This window comes from Marmota flaviventris, chromosome 8 (assembly GCF_047511675.1).
Source record: "Marmota flaviventris isolate mMarFla1 chromosome 8, mMarFla1.hap1, whole genome shotgun sequence".
NCBI lineage: Eukaryota > Metazoa > Chordata > Mammalia > Rodentia > Sciuridae > Marmota > Marmota flaviventris.
In genome coordinates, this window is record NC_092505.1 from 98,717,177 (window position 1) to 98,740,217 (window position 23,041).

At 34.3% G+C, this 23,041-nt stretch overlaps 1 protein-coding gene across 2 annotated transcripts in view; it reads left to right on the forward strand.

The window, feature by feature from the left end:
* The window catches only part of Pdcd10 (programmed cell death 10), a 42,075-nt gene that overhangs the window by 6,985 nt on the left and 12,049 nt on the right, over positions 1-23,041 (forward strand). For both annotated transcript variants that reach the window (XM_027942114.3, XM_027942115.3), the window contains exons 2-3: positions 12,414-12,626; positions 20,932-20,985. In XM_027942114.3, coding sequence (XP_027797915.1) covers positions 12,531-12,626; positions 20,932-20,985 — 150 coding nt within the window. In that variant the 5' untranslated portion in view covers positions 12,414-12,530. The remainder of the gene's footprint in view (positions 1-12,413; positions 12,627-20,931; positions 20,986-23,041) is intronic.

Here is a 23,041-nt window from a genome sequence, read left to right on the forward strand (position 1 = left end):
CCATGCCTCAGTGAAATACTTGTTCAGTTAAGCAATTCCTGTCTACGTCAAGAATTTTATGGGCAAAGATGAAAATGTTCAAGCAGAAATTTTTTTTAATGCTTTTGTTAAGTGTTTTCACTTAAATTTTGATCAAGTCAGAATTTAACAAAAGTTTAGACACTAGAATGGGGCAGGGGGTGAGATTGACATAACTAAGGAGATTTATATTTTTCTCCCTGAGCCAGTTGTTTCTAAGTATCTAAGAAGCAGTTTGTTCCTATTTTTGTTTTTGTTTCTGTTTTCCATCAGCCAGTTCAAAACTAATGAACTCTTTGATTCTCTTGTCAACTTTTGATTAGCCTGAATGAGATTATCCCCCTTATAAAGAATTATCTGCAGAAGATCTTTGATCATATCTTGATTTTTACTGAACTACCCAGCCTGCTTCTAGGTCACAGCTTCCTTTGTGAAGTTGACTTCTGTACATTGAGTGAATAAAGGATGATTTTTAACACCATTGTGGTAAATAGTTTTAAAGTTTATCAGAGGATCAGATTCTTTTAATATCCTAAAATTCAGTAATTTGCTTTTAGTGATATGTAAATTTCTTCTGGGGGCCCAAATTTATTATTCCTCCAATTTGGTAGATGGGGGAGAAAAGGTTTTGAAAATATGCTGTGTAAGTGCTATGACATTTTGATACCAATATTAGAGTATCATTGTGTATGCTGTGCGGGGGGTAGACTAAAGGTGAGGCAACAGAAGCATCTAGATTACAAAATTAAAGGAGGTCCTAACTCTATATCATGCAAGTCAGAGTTTGTACTCTAGGCATCTGGTTTACCTCACCCCAGTTGCAGCCCTGATACCATGTCAGGTTTGTAGAACTTTGGATATAATATCAGTACCAGCATGAACTGAATGTTTATTGGGTGTCAGCCACTGTATTTAGTATTTTAAGTACACTTAGTACTCTTAACAACCCTGTAAAGTGAATACTTAGTATCAATATTCCAAATTTTAATGTATGGAGGAGGGACAGGTGGGTAAGAGCTCCTGTGAGAGTGAGGGACTAGTAAAGAATAGGTATTTAATACATTTATTGGATGAGTAAACAGGTTAGTATGTTTTGTGTATAGGGAGATAGAAGATTTTCCTTGAAAAAAGTTCTGTTGTCCTAAAGAGTTTTGAATTTCTCACTGTGTTTAGAAAGAGTTACTAAATAAGTGATAGCACACAAGAATTCAAACTCAGGCCGTTCTGTTTTATATCTAAACACTTATCTCCTGTTTTGTGCTATCCATGTAAAGAAAAGCTTAGTTACTTCTTGCCCAGTCTATAACTGTATGTATTAAGGACCAGTACTTCTCAAAATATGTAAGTGCGCTTGACATGATGCAGTTAACTTTAAAAAAAAATTTTTTTATTTGTTTTAATTAGTTATACCTGACAGTAGAATGCACTTTGAGACATCATATATAATGGAGTATAATCTTTCATTCTTCAGGTTGTACATAATGTAGAATCACACTGGTCATATAGTTATATATGTATATAGGGTAATAATGTTTGATTCATTCTACTACCCTTCCTACCGCATATTCCTCCCTCCACTCCCCTTTACCTAAAGTAACTCTATTCTTCCCTAGCTTCCCCCCCCCCCGCCCCCCCCCCACCTTCACCATTGTGAATTAGCATTAGAATATCAGAGAAAACATTTGGCTTTTGTTTTTTGGGGATTGGCCCATTTCCTTGGCATGATATTCTCCACCTCCATCCATTTACCAGCAAATGCCATAGTTTCATTCTTTAAGGCTGAGTAGTATTTCACCACATATTTTTTTATCCATTTATCTGTTGAAGGGCACCTAGGTTAGTTCCATAGCTTAGCTATTGTGAATTGAGCTGCTGTAAACATTGATGTGACTGTATGACTGTCATGTGCTGATTTTAAGTACTTTGGGTATAAACCGAGAAGTGGCATAGCTGGGTCAAATGGTGGTTCCATTCCAAGTTTTCTGAGGACTGTCCATACTGCTTTCCATAATGGTTGCACCAGTTTGCATTCCCACCAGCAATGTATGAGTGTACCTTTTCCCTAACATCCTTGCCAACATTTACTGTTGTTTGTATTCTTGATAATTGCTGTTCTGACTGGTGATGCAGTTAATTTTTAGGGAGCATCAGAGATTTAAGCTGTAGCAAGTTAAAGATCCACAAACTTCTGCAGCTGAGTACCTGAGAGTGATGGTTGAATTAACCACATTCTTGAGTTAGTCTCTAGTCATGAAGTTTGGGGTCTTGGCTATATGTTAATTGAGCCAAGGTTGGCATAAAGAGCTGGTTCATTTAGAGTAGTTCAATTTGGCTGACTACTTCACAAATCCCAACACAATAGGCTACATAGCACTGTAATGTATTTAGTTAAATTTATCTGTCACCATTGTGGTTAGTTTTTTATTAGGAAATTTCTGTTGTCTTTTGTTATGGTTTGGGTATGAGGTATTGTCCCCCACCCCCACGCCTCTTTGTTAATGCTGGAATGCTCAGAGGTGAATTGATTGTGAGAGCTGAAATTTAATCAGTCCATCCTAGTTTGAAAGGAGTGAGTGGTAACTCTAGGCAGGTGGTGTGACTGTAGGAGATGGGTTACTAAGGGTGCATGCCCTGAAGGAATATATATATCTGCCCCAAGGCCCTTTCCCTCTCAATTCTGCTTGCTAGCCCCTGAAGTGAGCTGCTTTCTTACACAGCACCCTTTGGTCATGACAGGATGCCTTATCTTGGGCCCAGAGCAACAGACTCTGCCCTCTATGGACTGAGACCTCTGAAACCATAATAAACTTTCTCTCCTCTTAGCTGTTCATGTCAGATATTTTGGTTACAATAACACAAAGCTGACTAAAACACTTGTATTTCCAAATTGTGAAAGCTGGACATTACACTAAATTTTAGGATATTACTATTTTTATCATGTGTGGTGAGGATAAGGATAAATTTACTGGTTAAAGACTGAGATCTGGAACTGAGGTATGGAAAAATATAATGGTTCTGCCAGCTTCCAGTAAGGTTCTGACCCTAACTAGGAGGGCCACTCACCTTGTTTTTCATAATATTTTGTTCATAATTCTTGAGTAGTGATTGTTCCAGAGCAAATTTCAATTTGTGGTGGAGAGAAGAGATTTTGCTTGGGAAAAGACTCTTAAAAAGGTTTAAAATCATGTATCAGTTCTTCTGCCTTTGAAGAAGCCTGATAGCCCTGACTGGGGGATTATGGAGGCCTGATTTCTAGAGAGATCTCACTTGTCATTCTAGATTAGATTGCATATGTATTTTCTCTATTTAATCATAATAGCTAATATTAAATAATTACTATGTGCCATGCACTGTTTTGTCTGTAATAATATATTAAATCTTAACAACAACCTTAAGAGATAGATGTTATTACCATCTCATGCATGAGAAAATTATACTCACCTTTGTAGTAACAGTGCTCTTAATGTCATTTGATATAATTGAAATCCTCCTATTTCTATTTTCCTTTATATAATGTTGTGATTTAAGTTTCTTGGGATCTCACTGTCCTTGTGTTGGCTTTCCATAACTAAAACAAAATATATGAGATAACCAACTTTTGAAAAGAAAAGATTATTTTAGCTCATAGTTTGGAAGCTTCAGTTCATGTTCTGTTTGCCCTGTTTCCTTGGGCTCATGGTGACATAGCATATCATGGCAGGAGTGCATGGTAGGGCAAAACTGCTAACCTCACAAGCCAGGGAGAAAAAAGGGGAATTCCTCAAATTGAATGACCACATTCATTTGAGGGCATGCCCCCAGTGACCTAAGGAGCCCATCTCTTATTTACCACTGCCTCCTAATGTTGCCAACCTGGGGATCAAGTCTTTGGGGACATTCAAGATCCAAACTGCAGTATTTGATTCCTGGCTTTTAAAGGTTTATGCTTATGTCACAGAACAAAATGTATTCAGTCTGTCTCTAATAAGAGTCCTAAAGTCTTAACTGTTCAGCATTGCTCAGGAGTCCAAATATAGTTTCCTGCAAGACTCAAGACATACTCAGCTAGGAACCCTGTAAAAAATCAAAAAGAAAGTTAAATACTTACAAGATACACTGATGGGTCAGAAACTGGTATATATTCCCATTCCAAAGTGAAGTCTAGGATAATAGAAAGGAGAAATCAGTCCAAGATATCAGTGAAATCGAGCAGGATGATCATTAAATCCTTGACCTTGTTGATTGTAACCCACAACTCTCTTGGGCTGATTCTTGCTAGCTGCTATACCTTTCCCTAACAAATGTTGCAACTTGATGACACTGCTGTCTTCCTGGAATCTCCCATTGTGGCTTCAGCTTCAGCCTGAGTTCCTCTCATTCCCCTGTCAGGGGACGCTTGGAGGAACTCAGACCCCACAATCTATCATTATCTGACATCCAGGACTTTCCTTTGAAATCTCCATGCAAACCGTGTTGACTCCATAATTTCTGCATTTTGCATGACTGCAAAATCAGTGTCACATGGATGATGCCATGGTTGGCCACTAACTTGACCTATACCTGGACCTGCCTGATGATCCACTTGAACTGCAGCTACAGTGGCCTCTGAATATAGGAAATGAATCCCAGGGAAACATATACCTAAGTGGTTCTCTTGGGCAGTGTATCCCAGGCTCAAAAGAATCTGCCCTAGAAAGTGTTTACAAATTTATATTTCTAAGCGTTTGAGCCTGTGATGAGTGGAATGGTCTTGCAGTTCCTGAGATGTCCTCAATCCTTCACATTGCCCTGGTACAAAACTTTGACTTTTTATCTTTGTTAGTATCTCCACCTTTACCCATGTTGTTGTTGTTGTTCTTCTTCTTCTTCTTCTTCTTCTTCTTCTTCTTCTTCTTTTTTTGGGGGGGAAGTTTTAACCTTTCTTCTCTGCTCCTCATTGTTCCAGATTCTCATGTCAAGTTTGGCTAAAAGCAGCCAGTATTCTTTACTATCTTGAAATTTACTCTGCCAGATAAACTAGTTCATCACCTTTTATTATGGTCTTCCCATAAAGTATCAGAGAATGAACAAAATGTGGCCAAATCTTTTTGCCGTGGTATAACAAGGATAACCTCTAGTCCAATTGCCAGTCCTCATTTCCATCTGAAACCTCATTAACCTGGCCTTTACTATTGGTGTTCCTGTCAGCATTGTTTTGAGCCTCCATCTGCATCACCTGTTAAACTCCATTTACAGCATCCGTGGCTTTCTGAAGCCTGCTCCTCAAAACTTTTCCAGACTACTGCAAACCAATTCCAAAGGCTCCTCCACATCCTTCAGTATAGCTATAATTAATAACTTCACTTTGGTACCAATTTTCTGTTACTGTTGTGTTATATGTTGTGTTATAGTTGAGATAATCAACTTCTAAAGAAAAGAAAACGCTTATTTCGGCTCATAGTTTGGGAGGTTCTAGCCCATGATTGGATCTGCGTCTTTAAACCTGTGATGGGGTAGCACATCATGGCAGGAGTACATGGTGGAATAAAGCTGCTTGCATGATCCAGGAAGCAAAGGGAGAGAGCAAGTGACCAGGGAACTCACGGTCCACTTCAAGAGCATGCCACCAGGGATCTAAGGATCGCCCGTTAGGCTCCACATCTTTTAAGTTTCATCATTTTCCAATACATCACCCTGAGGATCAAGGCTTTTAATTAAAGGGTTTTGAGGGAACATTCAAAATTCAAACTATAGCACCTCTAGAAAAAAATATTTTAAGTTTGAAATGACTGTTTATAAGTATGCTCAGATGCAAGTCTGTCATAATGTATTGAAACATACTGAAACTAACCATGAGTGATAAAGTAAATGGAGTTAAGTACTTGACACTTTTACATTTAGGTATTCTTCCATCGTGAGATACTGTGGCTTTAATTAGCTAATGTTTATTTACAAAGACAATTTAAGTAAATGATGTTTTATTTAGAACTTACCTAATAACTTAGTACACACTTGCTTTATCATTCATATTTACAAAGATGTTGAAGTTAATATCTTTCTTATTTGTAAAAGAAAAAGCATAGTTAGAGTGCTTGAACCAGTTAGTGGTTATCAGATACCTGAAAAATGTAACTGGGCAAAGGGGAGTGTCTTTCCATGTTTAATGAAGTAGGTTAAACTTTCCAGTGAAGTGAGAATCCATTATTGAACATTGTACTTTCTTTGAATTGTAGTTTAAAATAGCCCAAATCCAATGATTGGTAACTTAAAATTTAATATAGAGACTTTATGGTTTGCTTTAGAAATTGCCTTGTCTCATTTTTTAACTACATCTTTTTTTAAGTGTGTAGCTTAGTTGTCTTCCATTTATTTCAATCAGAGAGAGGTAAAGTTACTTGCTTAGAGACAAGGTGGTTCATAAATGATGGGACCAGAATTTGAGCCTGTGTTCTCAAACCTGAATTCTTAGGCCTTTTTTCCCACATTTTTATGCACAAATTGTCCATTGATATTTTTAAAAAGCCTAGAAAAAATTATTGAACACACACATTACAGACAATAGAGTACCATAGTGCTTTATATTAACTATTAACAAGACATTATTTCTAGATATCCCCAGATGCAAAATTCTACAACCACTGAAATCATAGTAGTGCATATTTTGGGGAGGTTGAATTTCACATAACCTATTGAAAAAGAAAACTGGAAGAAGACTGTGAATTACAGAAAATATGGTTTGTAGAAAAAGATAGTGATGTTAATATATCCTGAAGACTTCAAGCTTATTTGGATCTAAGTAGATAGGATCATTTACTTAAACTCTATTCTTCTGTCTCCATTTTTCCTAGCTTTTCTCTTCCAAATTTTATTTTTTATTTGGAAATGGCTATAATATTCTGGCATGAGAAAACCCTAAAAGGTATGAAGATAAATAACAGCCTTTCCAGCTATATAAAATAGCTATACTGTAATCTATACAGTCTTGGAAAAAATCCAGTTTCTCTAGGATCTGGCGGGTGATTCTTGAGAAAATATCAAGGAGGAAGGAACCAACTCTTGAGAAGGACCTCTTTACTAGAATTTGTTAATAGTTTTTATGACGTAAGAGTTTAATCTTTTTAACTTCTCAGGAAACTACTTTTGAACCTATAGTAGATACCAATAATAAAATAATAGATTCACTGAATTTTAGAGTACCAAGGCCTTCCAGGTGATATAATTTCACCCCCTTTTTATTTATGATGGAAAAATGAGATCAGTAATTAAATGAAACTTCCACAAAGTCAGAACCATAAACTCCTCTCCAGGTGCTTTGTGAAACTTAATTTTACCTGTATCCCTGAGGCTGGCCTTAAGAGCCAGCTTTTCTGACTGTCCAGTGACTTGTTTTTTCTAGACTAGTGGCTCTCAGCCTGTGTTTTTCTTGAGAATCATCTGGGTTATCCGCTAAAAATAGATTCCTGAACCATTCACTCCTTGGAGGTTTTGAGTAAGTAGTCTTGGGGATAGTATTTTTAATAAGCACCAAAGTAATTGTGATGGCTTAAGTCTTCAGACACCTAGGAACTAATGCACTTGTACACTTCTTCCTAATGAAAAAGAGACATTAGAATATATGACTGTTTTACATGTAGTTTTATTTTCATGTAAGTTTCATTTGCCCCTTCATCAAACATTAATTGTCTGCTGTGCTGCCTGTAATGTCTCTGTGGGAAATAGAAATAACACGAATCTGAAAATAAACACATACATTCTGCTAAATGCTAGAATGATTCAACTTTTTAAACTAAATAGGCATGAACATTTTGTTGAAGCTTCAACATTAATCAGTTGTTCCCTTTTTGCAGGGGAGGGATTATAGGAATAACAGTTTACAGGACCAGGTGAAAAAGCTGAATACTAAATTTAACTTAAAAAAATAAGGCAGAACCTGCCTACAAATGTTTCATGAATGTATCATGTGAAGAATTTACTTAGGCAGTATTTTTCTGTTCAAGAACTGCATACACCAGTACTGAGGACTTTGGCTGTAGAGTTATCTCATACCCCAGATGGAATAAAGGGAGTCTGTTTCAGGAAACGCTGATTCTGAGCCTAGAGATACAGTAAGTGTAGTTCTGTAAGTGACCATGCCTGTGTTGGCTGGGCAGGACAGAAACCCTAAAGACTTAAGAGTTTGGTAGTGAAGTGACCAAGAATCTTTTTTTTTTTTTTTTTTTTTGCATCCTCATTCTAAACAAGTGATTATTGTTTTAAGCCAGAAAGATATTTAGAGCTGATTCATCTTGTGTTAGATGTTAGTTGTATTTTTGAATATTTAAGGAAATAAGGGGAAGTATAAAGGAAAAGATTGCTTATATTCTGTTTGCAACCTTCTTATAAAGAGGTTTTCTTTTTTCAAGAAAAAAATTGTTAAGAAATATGCCTTTGGTCTAGGTTATCATCATTTACGGTTTTATGGTTCTGGTTTTTGTTTTGTATTCTGTGGATGCTCATAGTTCAGACACAAAACTTGATGCAAGCTAAACAATTTTCCTCCAAAGCAACACATTTGAAATGGGAAACAAAGTAGTTTTGCTCTGTTGCCACCATACTGATATTACATTTTTATTATTTATTTTATTATTAACTACTAATTATTACTATAGATTAGTCAATATACTCTTTTTAGACTTTGTTCCTAAAGTAGGTTTCTACTCAGTATGATCACTTTTAAGGCCTTTCCAGAATCTGGGATTTAGAATCTGCCATCTTTAGTTCTCTATATACTTATTGTGACTATAGATTAGTCAATATACCCTTTTTAGACTTTGTTCCTGCTGTAGGTTTTTACTCAGTATGATCACTTTTAAGGCCTTTCCAGAATCTGAGATTTAAAATCTGCCATCTTTAATTCTCTATAGGAGTGCTATCAGCATTCACCCCAGAAACCAGTACTCCTTAGAGGGTTGAAACTTTTGTTAATGTGCTGCTCAACTAGGAGGACATGGTAACGCCCATACTGAAACCAAGGAACCTTGTGAAAGGGCCAACATCTTGCTTTTCCCATAACAGGCTCTCTTGACTTGGAATAATTACAGATTGTCCGTTGAACCATTTCAAATGAAGAAACGTGGAAGGAGTGACAGAAGCGTATTTTAATTTGAATTAAAAATTGGAGGATAATTCAGGTTTTATAAATCCTTACTCAAATTATTGATTTTTAATTTCATGTAAATACCAATAAAACTAAGTGGCTCCAGTTTGTGGATGTGTATTCTGAAAAGTTTAGTTGTAAATTGTTTTTTGGAGCATTTTCCATGTGAACAGTATTAAAACATGGTGACGTATGATAGAGGCTAGCTACCTGTTGAGCACATAATGGTGCTGAAATATTGTTCTTTTTGGTGACAAATGAGAGCTGATAGTGCTATAAAATTAATTTTAAAGACTGTTGAACACTTTTTTTTAAATTCAATGCCAGTATTTACAAAAGGTAAAAATTAAATATTTGAGCAGTTTTTTTGTGGTACATAAGTAAAGATGTATTGTTAGGAATTCCGTGGTTCTAACCATGGAATCTGATCCTTTGACGTCTATCACCCTTTATGTTTATAGTGATATGCATGTGTTCACAAGAGTGAAACACAAAAGTGGTTCCATTACATCTGTTCTCTCTGCTAGTATTTTATCTCCTTTTTACTGAGGTCTTGGAAACTCAGACTCCTCTCTCACCAGCTCAGTCTCTTTGCTCCTGTAGAGAATTTCCACTCCCGTTATGTAAGTACACTACTCTTTGAAGGTTGCCCCTTCACATAATCAAGAAATGGGTGTTTTTTCTTTAATTGATTTTTTTTTTTTTTTTCTGTCACTGAGGGAGCTCTTCAGGTTCTGTTGTTGGTCCTGTTTCACCATTTCTCTTGCTTTTTCATTGGTACCATACCTTCCTTCTGCTGCTGTTTGTACTCTGCGTTCATTTCATTTTTTTTCATTTTCACTAACATTGCTACATTTCAGCTTCCCTTCTTTATTCCCAGTTTATTTATTATGAAGAAGTATTCCCAATTTACTTTTTTTAAAAAACGTTTTTTTAGTTGCGGACAGACACAATACGTTTGTTTGTTTATTTTTATGTGGTGCTGAGGATGGAACCCAGTGCCTCACACATGCTAGGCAAGCACTCTGCCAACTGAGCTACAACTCCAGCCCTCTCAATTTATTTCTAAGTGAAAAAATAAATATTTATTTTTTCACTTAGAAATAAATTGAGAGGGCTGGAGTTACTGCTATTATTACTAATTAAGTAATTACATAGGAACGTTAAGACCAAAATTGGTATTTACCTACTTGCTCTTGCTTAGTGTCCTGGTCTTATTCATTTCTTACATTGATGTACTAGGTCTCTTAAATTTTCATTGCCTTCAGCTTCTGTTCCTCCATTCTCCCCTTCATGCTGTGACCAAAACCATCTACTTAAATCAACTATAGGATTAGATAATGGTTTTCTCTTGCCCTGTAGAATAAAATATAAGAATTGGCTGGTTGGCTTTCTTTCTTTCTTTCTTTTTTGGTACTGGGGATTTAACCCAGGGGAGCTTTAACCACTGAAAGACAAGGTCTCCCTGAGTTGCATAGGTCCTTGCTGAGTTGCTGAGGTTGGCTTTGAACTTGTGATCAGTCTGCCACAGCCTCCTGAGTAGCTGGGATTACAGGCCTGTGCCAATACGCCAGAGTTGGCTTTTTGTTGTTTTATAAAGCTAGGGAACAAATTTCATCTCCAAAATATGAACATTTTATCCATGTTTACAGCTATTAGAAAAGAACTAAATGGTGTCAGTAGGTGCTAAGTTCCTCTTCATTAGTAGGAACATGATAAAACACTAAGCTCTCAAATTTAACAGGTTGTTGGAGCTTTTTGAAACAGCACTCTAGGCATTTGATTGCATCTTTCAGACTGCTTAAGTCTTAGAACTGCCCAGCACAGATAAATTTTTAATGACCGAGAACTATGTTCTGGAATGTGCTAAACATATATTTGTTAAGTAAATGAGTAATACCTGGGTACTTTGAGTACATTTGAGTGGAGAGAATGTTCTTTATTTTTACTTCAAACTTGGTTTGTTAAGTGCCCTGCCACTGAACTATATCCCCAGCCTCAGATTTGGTTTTGTGATGTGAGAATATTAGATCCAAATTCACAGTGCTGGTTTCAAATCTTGGGATTCTGCCTGAGTGACCTTGGAGCAAGTTATTTGTCATCTCTCAGTGTACTTTTGCATCTGTAAAATTAAAATGATAGTTACTGTGAAGTAATCCTGAGGATTAAATGCATGGCAAAAATGTTTTAGAATGCCAAGCGCTTTACAAATAGTAGAAATTATTCAAAATAAATGATTTCTTGTTTATTCTTATTTAATGTCGGTATATTACTACTATTACTCTTTCACCTTATAATTAGGATCATTTTTTTAGTTTAGCAGAAGAAATAAATAATCGTTTTCTTTTAAGAAGTAATAACCTTCCCAGCTCTTCAAGGCAAAATTTCTTTTATTGTTGAATTCATTATTTTAATTCCAAACTACAAGCATTTCTGGGTTTTTCTTCTTTCTCAGTTTTGTTTCAGATTTGGTCAGAGATTCCTAGAGTTGTTCTAAATACCAAAAAGTACCACTGGTAAAACTAAGTGACATATATTTTTCTTAAGTGGATCACATTTGCTAAAATTCCCAATTTTAAGATTTTTCTTAAATCTGGTGTTTACTACATTTTTGCTGTAATTTTAAGGTGATTAAGTCAACTAACCATTGGCAAAAAAAGTTTAATGATGATATTCAACAACTTAATTCTTTATTAATTTTTAATTATTTCAGTTGTCTCTACATATGATCACATATTTTATATTTTGCATCCTTAATTTTATATTACCTATAAATGCTGTAACTGTGCATGTTGCTGATATCTTTTCTCAGACTGTATATGATGCAATTAGATATGTCATTTTTATCATGGTTCTTCATGGAGCAATCACTGTATTCCAGTGAAGCCAGTTTTTGAATCACTGTTTTGTAAACTAGTACCTTGCTAAGGATGTTAGCTTTAGGAAAAGGTAGTTCTTGAGTCTGCCAAGAAAAAAAGAGATGTCTTGCTGACCATGGCTTTCACAAGTAACAGATCAGCTTTTTATAAGATGGGATACAGATGCATGCCTGTTATCCCAGCGGCTTGGGAGGTTGAGGCAGGAGGATTGAAAGTTCAAAGCAGCCTTAGTAACTTAACAAGACCCTGTCTCAAAAATAAAAAGGGCTCGGGATGTGTCTCAGTTGTTAAACACCCCTGGGTTAAATCCCCAGTACCAAAAGTGGGTGGGAGGTGAGCTCTATAATTTGGAAAAGAAAATTATTAGTATTTGTTGTTCCCCTTCAGAATGAATTTGTGTTGCTCCTTTTCTCTTTTACCAGGTCTGTGTATGTTTTGTGCCCAGCTGTTTTATAACCCACAAAAAGAGAAGAAATTTGCAGTGAATGAAGATTCCTCTGCATTTTAGCATTGCTGTTTCTACTGTAGTTGGTTTTTGAATGAGGATGACAATGGAAGAGATGAAGAATGAAGCTGAGACCACTTCTATGGTTTCTATGCCCCTCTACGCAGTTATGTATCCTGTGTTCAATGAGGTAAGTAGGTAAACATTTTCTGGTGATCACTGCTTTTATGCATTCGTGATTGTTCTTTCATATAACAAATACTTCTGTAGATGAACTCCATCTATGTGTTAGGCATGTGTCGGCCCATAAAGTAGTAAAAACAAAACCACACAGATATGCCACCTCCCTCTAGATCTTGTGCTGTAGTGGGAGAGCATAAAGAACACAATTATGTAAATAAAGAATCATAATAAGTGCAATGAAGTAAGGAAAAAAAATGTATTAAGGAAAAAATGGTATGTGGGACCTATTTTAGGGACAGGGCTCACTGAAAAAGATACATGCTAGGGTCTGAAAGAGATAAATAAGAATTACAGTTGAATATAAGTACATTTTAGGTAGCCAGAATAGCAGGCACAGGGACAAGAGATCCTGATAATTCATTGATGATAAAGTACTTATTCAAAATTGATATTTGGAAGATCCCACTGCATTTGTATCTGGAAAATACATGCTTGTTTTTTACTGGAGGAATTTTCTTGGATTTAATATCAATACATTTTTGGTTTTCTTTTAAATTAATAGAATAATATACATAAGAGAATTTTAGAGCTGAAAGTTTTTATATTATTGAATTAATCCTGTTCTGGTGAACTGAAATCCTGAAATATGAAATTATTTTCCTAAAATTACCTAGGACTAAAATCAAATCTAGGTGATCTGACTCTAAACTCAGTGGCTCAGCTTTTTTTTTTTTTTTTTTTTAATACTTTTTTGGTATTAATCAAATTATCTTTCATAAACCTAAATTAGCCTTGTTGCTAGCTCAGCTGGAAATTTTCACCATTTCCATGATTTTTCATCTGTTTTCTTTGATACTGGGGAATGAATGTAGGCTCTCATACATGTACATGGATCTGTAGCCCTGGCTCTGTAAAGTATTTTTATTAGAGTAAAATTCTGGGTTTTAATCTGTATTTTCCCACATTACTGGATTAGAGTTTAGTTGATATTTTTTATGATCTGAAGTCTTGGGGAGGCAATAGAGGGTAATACATAAATACTTTGAATAAGAAAACTCCAGGTTTAATTGCAAAATCAGATGTACATATTGGAATTCCAAACATTATTTACCAAATAGTATCAGGTTCTGTGACTATAAAAGAAAATTCAAAATGAGGACTATGAAAAGTTTTTATCTCCCTGTTATAGAAAAGATTCTGGAGGCAAGTGGTCCAAGTCTTGTATTATCATGACTCATTGTGATTAGAAACTCAAGTTCTGATCTTTTGCTTCACCATCCATTAGCAAGATCTCAGCATGCAGGATAGCTAGCTGTCCAAGCTCCATCCATCATGTCCAGAGTTGTCTGGAAGGGGCACAAGTGTCATCACGTGACATTCTGCTTCCAGCTGAGTCTCCTTCCTTTAAGTAGCCCTTTTGAAAGTTCTGCTCAAGACTTCCATGTACATCACATTTGTAAGAACTTGATATCGTGACCAAACCTAGCTGTACTGTTTTGATGTTGTGATACTTTATTCATTCATTGTAAGTAGTAATTTTTAGAAACAAGTGCTGTTTGGGAAATACTCCATGCCAGCCATTTATTTTCCGAGCATTCTGTATGAAAAAGAACACAACATAACCTGTTCTCGAGAATCTACTAAGGAACAGAGATATTTAAGCAAATAAATTGCTTCATTATCCTTGTATCAGGAATGAGGTGTGGAGACAGTCACTGAAAGCTAATAAGTAACTATGTGTTGATAACAATTATAATTTGAACTTCTTGGATAATCTGAGAACCATTGTCACAATCCTTTCCAGAGGTTTATATCCCATTTTTTCATGTCTGTTTATCTAACTTGATAGGATTGTTGTATTTATCTATTTAAGTCTCTCCTTGAGGAGAGAAAAATTTACATCATAGAGCTTTAGTTTAATAATCTAGTTAAGGGAGAGAAATGAAAAAAAGATTTTATTCTAGCTATGTGGTCTTTTTTCTACACATGGAAAATGGCTATTTGAATCCTGACTTAAAAAGTCAAGTTATATAGAATGTGGGGCTCTGATAAAATGAACCATTGGGATTAATATTAAGTTTTTCTTATTGATTTATAAAAGAAATTAACTTGAAAGAAGTGACTATGAATGAACTGGTAAAATCTCTTCCATAAAAAAAGGTAGTGATTTTTCTCCAGATGAGATCGGCTAACGTGGGTTTACTGGGCTTAAAATACATTGCCAAATTATTCATAGTTGGTCCATGAACAAATTGTTGCAAGTAAAGTTTGAAAATGAAATGGTCAAATGTGGCAGATTGAGAGGTACGCAGCAGATTGTCATAGTCTAATTCACAAATTGAATATGCTTATCTAACATAATAGTATCATGTTTCTAAAAAAGTTATTTCTGTAATGTATTTAAAAAGCATGTTTAAAACTCTAAGGGGTTTTAGGAATAGTGAAGGTAGTTTCTAGGTTTTCTCTTTGACAGAGTTGAAATCTTGGGCTTTTATCAGAATGGAATAAAATAATTATTGTGCCTTCAGATGTGAAGTGTTTGGTTAAATAGTATTTTAGCCAGCCAGGCACAGTGGTGCACACCTGTAATTGCAAAGCTCTGGAGGCTAAGACAAGAGGATCTCAAGTTCAAAGCCAGCCTCAGCAAAAGTGAGGCACTAAGCAACGCAGTGAGACCCTGTCTCTAAATAAAATACAAAATAGGGCTGGGGATGTGACTTAGTGGTTGAGTGCCCCTGAGTTCAATCCCTAGTACCAAGGGGGGGAAAAAAAAAAAAAGTATATATAAGCCAATACTAGCATTATTCTCTGGCATTCCAGTGTGTTAATGTAATATCAAAACAAGATACCTAATGAATTAAACATTAATATTTAACTGTAGTTCAACCATAAATTCTTCTATAAGTCTGCTAATGGAGAAATTATAGTTTAGCGTGGCTCTATTTTTCTGTACTATGCAGTTTTAAAGATAAAAATGGTTTCAAATTAGCCTTCCGGAAAATAGTACCACAGTAAGCATAAATATTTTACTCAGATAAATGGTGCACTAAATCTTATCCACAGTGTATTATGAGTGAAAAAGCTTATTCATTCTCACCTTAACATTTTGATACATAATAGCTACAGTGGTAGTCAAGAAAATCATCTTTTAAAAGATTATATACTGGGATATACTAATAATCTGGGGGAAATTTTAGTACTATTACTCTGTTTACAAGGCAAAGTTATTGATGGTATTCTGAGAACTTGAATCTTAGAAGTTAATGAAGTTATTCTAAGACAACGGAAAAGGATTGCACTTGTTTGATTAGCTGCTGTCACGTGTATTGCATGTGTTCTAAATGTACAGTGAATTAGGTCTCCTTATAGCATAAAGGTTTGATAATGATTGGTTTCATAATGTTGGTTTCCAAAAATCTCATGCCAAGTCTTTAGATCAGGTTCTCATGTAACTGTTTCATTCCGTACCATTTCTTTGTATATGGAGGAGGAAAGAAATGCCACTCACTTCTTCATTCCAGGAAACAATAAACTATGTGTCTCCTTTTCCTATGACCTTTTATAATTATTATTCTGAGAAGAAATGCAATATCTGAAGCAATACATGTCACATTTAAAAAAAAAATGTTAGATTACCAAAGGTTTAATGTTTATTAATAAAACACAAAAGTATACTTATAAAATAAATATCATTCCATTCAGAAGCCTCTGAATCAGCTATTTCTGCCAACTTTTGGCAGATATGGAACTCCTAATTTTTTCTAGTAAGCAGATGAATCCTGAATCCTGGGAATACTTCTGCAACTTGACCTATCTACTTTTTATTTTTCTCCCCCCACCCCCGACTTTTTTTTTTTTTTTTTTTTTGAGGCAGCCACAGACCTCAAACTTTGAGCATAGTAAACATAATGTTTTCAAAGTGAAGGTTTGGATTTTACCTATAAATTTGCTCATAGGTAAACTTTCTTTTTTTTTTAAATACTGCTCTGCCACATAAATAGTAGTACACTTAGTTGACATAACTCTTGAAATAAATGTGCTGATGTTGTATAATATAACATACTTAGAATACTACCAGGCATACAGTAAGTATTAGGATTCTTACACATTTGTTTTCTGACAATATTATGTTCAGGCACAATTTTGTATACTTGCCAATTAAAATTTTAATGGAATTATTTTTGTACTCATTTGATGGCTCTGCTTTTTTACTAGATAGTTTGGCAACCCCAGTAACTGATTCTTCTAGAAACATATGGAGAATTTAATATGAGTAAAAATAGCTGATTGCATATTTGTGGCATTTTGTTTCTATTCTTCTGGCATCCTTATTTTTTGACCTGTCTCACTTCATTCTAATTTGAATCATAAGAGGGATACCTGGAGTTTTTAACCTTACGAGTTGGCCCAGTTTAAATTCTTTTAAGAAATAGGATCAATAATTTGGGGGGCGGGCGTGTAGGGAAAGGAGTGTCAACATGGGAAAATCATATCTTGCCTGATTTTGAGGAAGCAAGTAGATTTGTAGGCAGTTCAGAACCAATTAACCTAATTATTTTGACCTTTAAAAAAAATAGCTTCGTAAGATTTTATGCAAGGCTTTTGAACACTTGAGCACCAAAGGGCTAATTGGATTTTTTTTTTTTTTTTTTAAATTATGGCTTTAGGAAACTAGCTTGATTTTGGAAAAGTGTAGAAGTGAATTGATATTTTTAGAAGGAGCAGTGTAATAAATGAGCTTTCTGTAGAATCAAAATTATAGGTAAGCTTTTAAAATATTTTTGTAAATGCACCAAAGAGTGTAAATTTGACAAGTTTGCAGTTGATACTAAGTGCTCTCAAAAGCTGTCAAGACTAAGCTTTAGAAGGTTGAGTAGGCAGAATGTAGGATTGAGGTAAGACCTGATGTTGAGCTCTCAAACTTGTCCATTTCTTCCAAATGTGCTTTAGCAGTCACTTTTTCTTCTCTTTTAGGTGAAATGGAGTATTATGTATTCTTTTTTCTCATTCTTTTGTATGGAAGTTCTATATGACTGAGGCCCAAGGAGTGCCTTTCTCTGTTCAGATATCCATTAATGCAAGATGCAGTTGTAATGTTCCTCCTCCATTGGACCCAAAAATATGTGCCAGCATTCTTCAAATAAGTTAGGATTCTGTAAATAAATTTGGGTTCTGTAAATATTCAAAGATGATTATTCCAACAGCTTACAAAATGTTGGACTCAGTGGAAATATTGAAAAAAATGGAAATTTTTTGCTGTTCTAGACTTCAATAAAAATCTTCACATCCTCATATGTTACCTGAAGAAATCCCTAAGTGGGAGATCTTCTAAAAAAGATGATTTTAAGAGATCAGGCCACTTTAATCAGTTCAAATGCCATCTTTATAAAGACTTTTCTTTCAACTTCAGCTGATCATCCCACAGCTTTTTATGTAACTACTTACCTAAATTGCTCTCTGGAGGTAAAGGACAGTGGCATATTTCTTGATATCTCATCAACTCCTTATACATGATAGAAATTGAAGTGTGTGTTAGTTCTTATAGAACAGAGTTACAGAGTTGATGATAGGATAAACTTCATTCTGGAAAGTGTGAGTAAGAGGAGTCAGGTAGCAGTAGTGACTTGTGCTAGACAGATCTCGTATGAATATCATCTCTATTAGATGTTTAACATTTAAAATTAATACAAACTGAATTTTTGTCTCTAGAAGATGGATAAATATGCTAATATCTGTAACTTAATTTATTGTGAAAATAGAGATACTCTATAGGAAGATAAACTAGAAAAATCCAAAATAGGTATTTAATAAATGGTAACTCTTATTAGAATATTATCAAAACTTACTACCATCAAGAAAGGCACTGGTAAGATGAAATGAAATATTTTGGTTAAATCATATCACAAGTGAGATGGTTGAAAGAAAAGCACTTTTTAATAAAGGAGTTAACATATTTTGGTACCTAAGTTTTATGGGCTGAAATTATAGATTTAAGAACAGTTTAGATAAATTTATGGATTAATATTACTTCAGTTCAAATGATAGGTTTGTGCCTGGTACTGCCCTTGGACATGGAGTCAAAAAGCCTGTTGAATTTATTGCAAAGCATGTAGGTGTATAGTATACCCCAGAATGACTCCCAGGAGAGTTCTGCTGAGTTACTTCACAGCTCAGACTGTTGATCTAGTAAAATATGTCTGACTTTCCTATGACTTCCCTTTTTTTTTGTAAGATAAATATGTAAACTAGAAATCTGGAGATGTTGATTTCTATTTTGGATAATTTTAACTAGGTCTTCTCTAGCTTTTCTGGACCTTTTATTTCCTTGATCCTTTCATATACCAGTTAGGGCAATAGAGAATGAGTTAATGTTGCTGATACTTGAAGGCACATGTCTGACTCAGACCTTTGACTTGCTGAAAGAGGTCACTGTGGTGTAAACCCAAATAAGGAAATGGGTTTTTAATCAGGAGGGAAACATTCATCCTGTCTGCCGCCCCTACCTTCCCTTGCACAACAACTTATAGTCTGTTCAACTGTATTGTTATTTTAATTACTTAAGTAGTATTCATTATAATTACCTGAATTGTATGGAAGTAGAAAAGCTATTTCATTTTTGGAAACATACTTTGCTAATTATATAAACTACTTTTATAATAAATTTTTTTTCTATATTTGCTTACTAGGTCCCTACTATCTTCCCTTTTACATACTTATGACAATATTAGATTTTATAAGCTTTGTAGAAGCCAAGTTAGTACTAAGCTAAATGGCTCTTTTTTTTTTTTTTTTTTTTTGAGAAACAAATTACTTATTTGGGGAGATTTTGCTTAACACTTAAGGTAAATGATTTGTAGGCAGATTGGATTCATGGCATTCTGTTTTATTTAGAAAATAAATTGATATAAAGTACTTGATCCCCTACATGTGGATATAGATAGATGTGATTTGTTTATTTTGATATGTCATTTATAAAAGAAAACATACTTTCATTGACCTGTGGGATTGGAAGAATTATTTATTACATAATATGACATATTCTTGAAGATTTTGTAGAAATATTCACCTGCATTAAGTTCTATAAAGGTTAAATTGTTTTCCATCATTTAATATTGTCCCAAATAAAAATAAATGCAGTTGGGTTATATTAATTAACCCAATCTTAGGGACTAACAAATTCTGAATTTAACTGAAGTTAGTTTTTTTAAGCTTGGCAATTAACTCTTCAACAGAAGAGTATTTTTATGAAATTCTGTGCCTTCTTTGGTTCACTGGAAAATGAAGTAATATCAATATTATACTATTATTTAATAATTATCAACTTATTTAATATATAGTGTGATGTATATAATAAGGACATTTATCTTTCATAATTAATAAAACTATACATTTGACATGAAATTAATGCTGTTTGAATTGAACTTTATTAGTTCATTATATATAGTTGTGTGTGTGTGTATATGTATATATATAAATAAATAAAATACTGGGGCTCATTTTGACATAATTACACAATCCTAGAATATAATTTGCTCCAATTCAGTTCCCTTTACTTCCCCTTTCCCTGCCTGCCTCCCTCCCCATTCCCTTTCCTCTACCCTACTCATCTTTATTTGTTTATAGTTTTTCTTTTTAAATTAGTGCATTATGGAAATATATAAAGGTGATATTCACTGTGGTATGTTCATAGGAAAGTTTAATCACTATTTTAGATGATCATTTCTTAATACTGGTACAGTAGAATATAGGTGGTAAGACTCTCTGAAATCCAAACCATTCGGTCTTCTGAGTATCAAATAGATCTTTCCTCATCACTACTTGCTAATCAATAAAATGAGAATATCCATTTAATCTCTGGTTGAGGGGTTGAAAAATAACTAAAAAGAAATAAGGTGGTAAATAGAATGTTTTCCGTTTATTGGTCATTTTACATTCATCACACATAGACACATTGGAATATATTTGCCTAGCAAGACTATAGCTGTGGCAATGCAGCATTAAGAGTTCACCCTTAAGCCTCCATGTTTTCAGTAATTCAAGTAAATTTGTTTATTTTTTTCTATAAGGACTGACTGTTATTGTTACTTTGCATTTTTTACTTAAAAAGAAATAACTATAAACAATTTTTCAAAGGTTTTCGATGAAAATTTTAGATAACCTATTTGAAGGATTAAAATGGTTTATAATCATTAATGGGTACTTTTGTTAATTGAACAATGGATATAGTGATATGATTATAAGAGAATGGAATATCAGAAATGTGCTTTTCCCAAGAAATTGATACTAATAATGATTTAAAATTTTTATTGCAGCTAGAAAGAGTAAATTTGTCTGCAGCTCAGACGCTGAGAGCTGCTTTCATTAAGGTAAGATACAGATAATTCATGATTAAAATATATGTTAAATATGTGTAAGTCTAAATACTATTTGATAGTTGTTAGTTTATTTGCTTTTAGAGAAAAACTTTTTAGGCATCCACGGGGTGGACTAGAGCAGATGCTGTAAGATATATATTTTACTTTATCACCTACCCTCATACCCTCTGGGCTCTTTATAGGTTGTCCTGTCTCTCAGGTTGAGAATCACTGAGCCATAAGAGTGTACATTTTTCCTTTTAGTATATTTGTCTCACATACTGGCTTCTTTATTAAAGATTGGATACCCTTGGAGTTCAAGATTGAATTCTGAGGAGAAACTTGCAAGTGCAGGTAGATCATCTCTGATTTAAGAGTAGATCTACTTGTTTGTCAATCAGAGACATTCTGTAAATTTAAATTTTTAAACTGAGAAGCAATTTGCTTAAATAGGACTTTAGCAAGAAGACACATAACTATTATTACCAAACTATGTGCCCAGGCATCCTGGGGCCTCACAGCAAATTCAGAAAGGTGCCGTGAAATATTTTTTTGAAAGCAAAATGTGATATTCAGCATCTTTTTGATACTGCCTGAACTATGTCCTAAAGTAGTTGTCAATTTCAACATATTATTACATTGGTTTATGTTCCTTTAAATGGTATAATATCTTTGTGACGGTGGACTGTTGGTCTCTGCTCAGATAAAAAGTAAGCACCACAAAATAATCTGTGTAATAGAGGAAATGGAGGTTGCAGGTTCAATCTGAATCTAGTTTCTGAGAAATTGCTTAGTGCCTGATACATGCAACATCTTATTAATAAGTGTTAATAAGTATTCAGGAATGAAGTAAATACTTTTTTTTCATTGTGTATCTATTATTTACTAAGGTTACTAAGTGCTTAGGACATAGTATTTATTATGTTATTTGAACCTAACTACTTAATAAACAGCATAATCAGATATGTCTTTTGACATTAATGGCATTGTAAACTCAGAAAGTTAAAGACCTCTGTAAGACTTGTAATGCTCCAGATTTGCCATTGAGTGGGGGAAGGCAAATCAATTTAGTCTTTAAAACTTTTGTGTTCAGACATACCGTATTTAATTCTTTTATTCCTTAATATAATTTTTCTGCTGACATTTCCTGAAGCACATTGAGAAGTTCCCCTGCCTCACCACACAAGTTAATTATTATAGAGGTAGATTTAATAATGTTGTGAGAGGGAAGGTAAAGCACTGCTACCAAATACTGCATTAAATGTAATTTTTTCACACTTCACCAAGTTAATCCTGTAATAACATATCTTAAGCCATATTTGGATAACTTTTCTTTTAAAGGCAACTTTTTGTTTGTTTGTTTCTATCTTAAATATATCCATGGCAGAAAAACCAACATAAGCTATAAAAGAAATGAAATTCATTTGGACACACTTTATTGTTATTAATCTATCAAAGTGAATAGTGTTCCACAGCAGTTGAAATGATAGTAGGATTGAGATAAATGTATATATTCTCTTTTCCCATTTCATTCCACGACCTTTCAGTTTTTGATATTTGAGATCTAATAAGAAACAAGATGTTGTAATGGAAAGAGCAATAGAAACAGAAGAAAGCTGTAACTGCAGTGATATCAGAGTGGAATTGAAGAGGCAGAGGTTAAGTGTACTTGACACATAAGGAAGCAAAAAGATTGCCATCTGATTAGGATCATAAATTGTATTTCTATTTGCTGTTCAATATTAGGGTAAAAAAATCATCAACAATAAGGATTTAAATTGGCAGGCATCCTAAAGGAAACAAACTTTGAATATGATTTTTTTTAAAAAAATTTAAATAAATGTGCCCAGATTACTAGGAAAAACAAAAATTTGAAAATTAGCCCCATTAAACTCAGAACTCTCTATGTTCAGTCTTCATATGGCTAGAAGATATTAATTCTTAGGGAGTCTAGGTAACAGAACCAATGCAAATTCACTAGTGCAATAAACGCAAAAGATAGTAGATGGTGTTCTGAAAGCTAGTGAATATTCATGCCACAGAAATTAAACAGGATATTAAAATTATT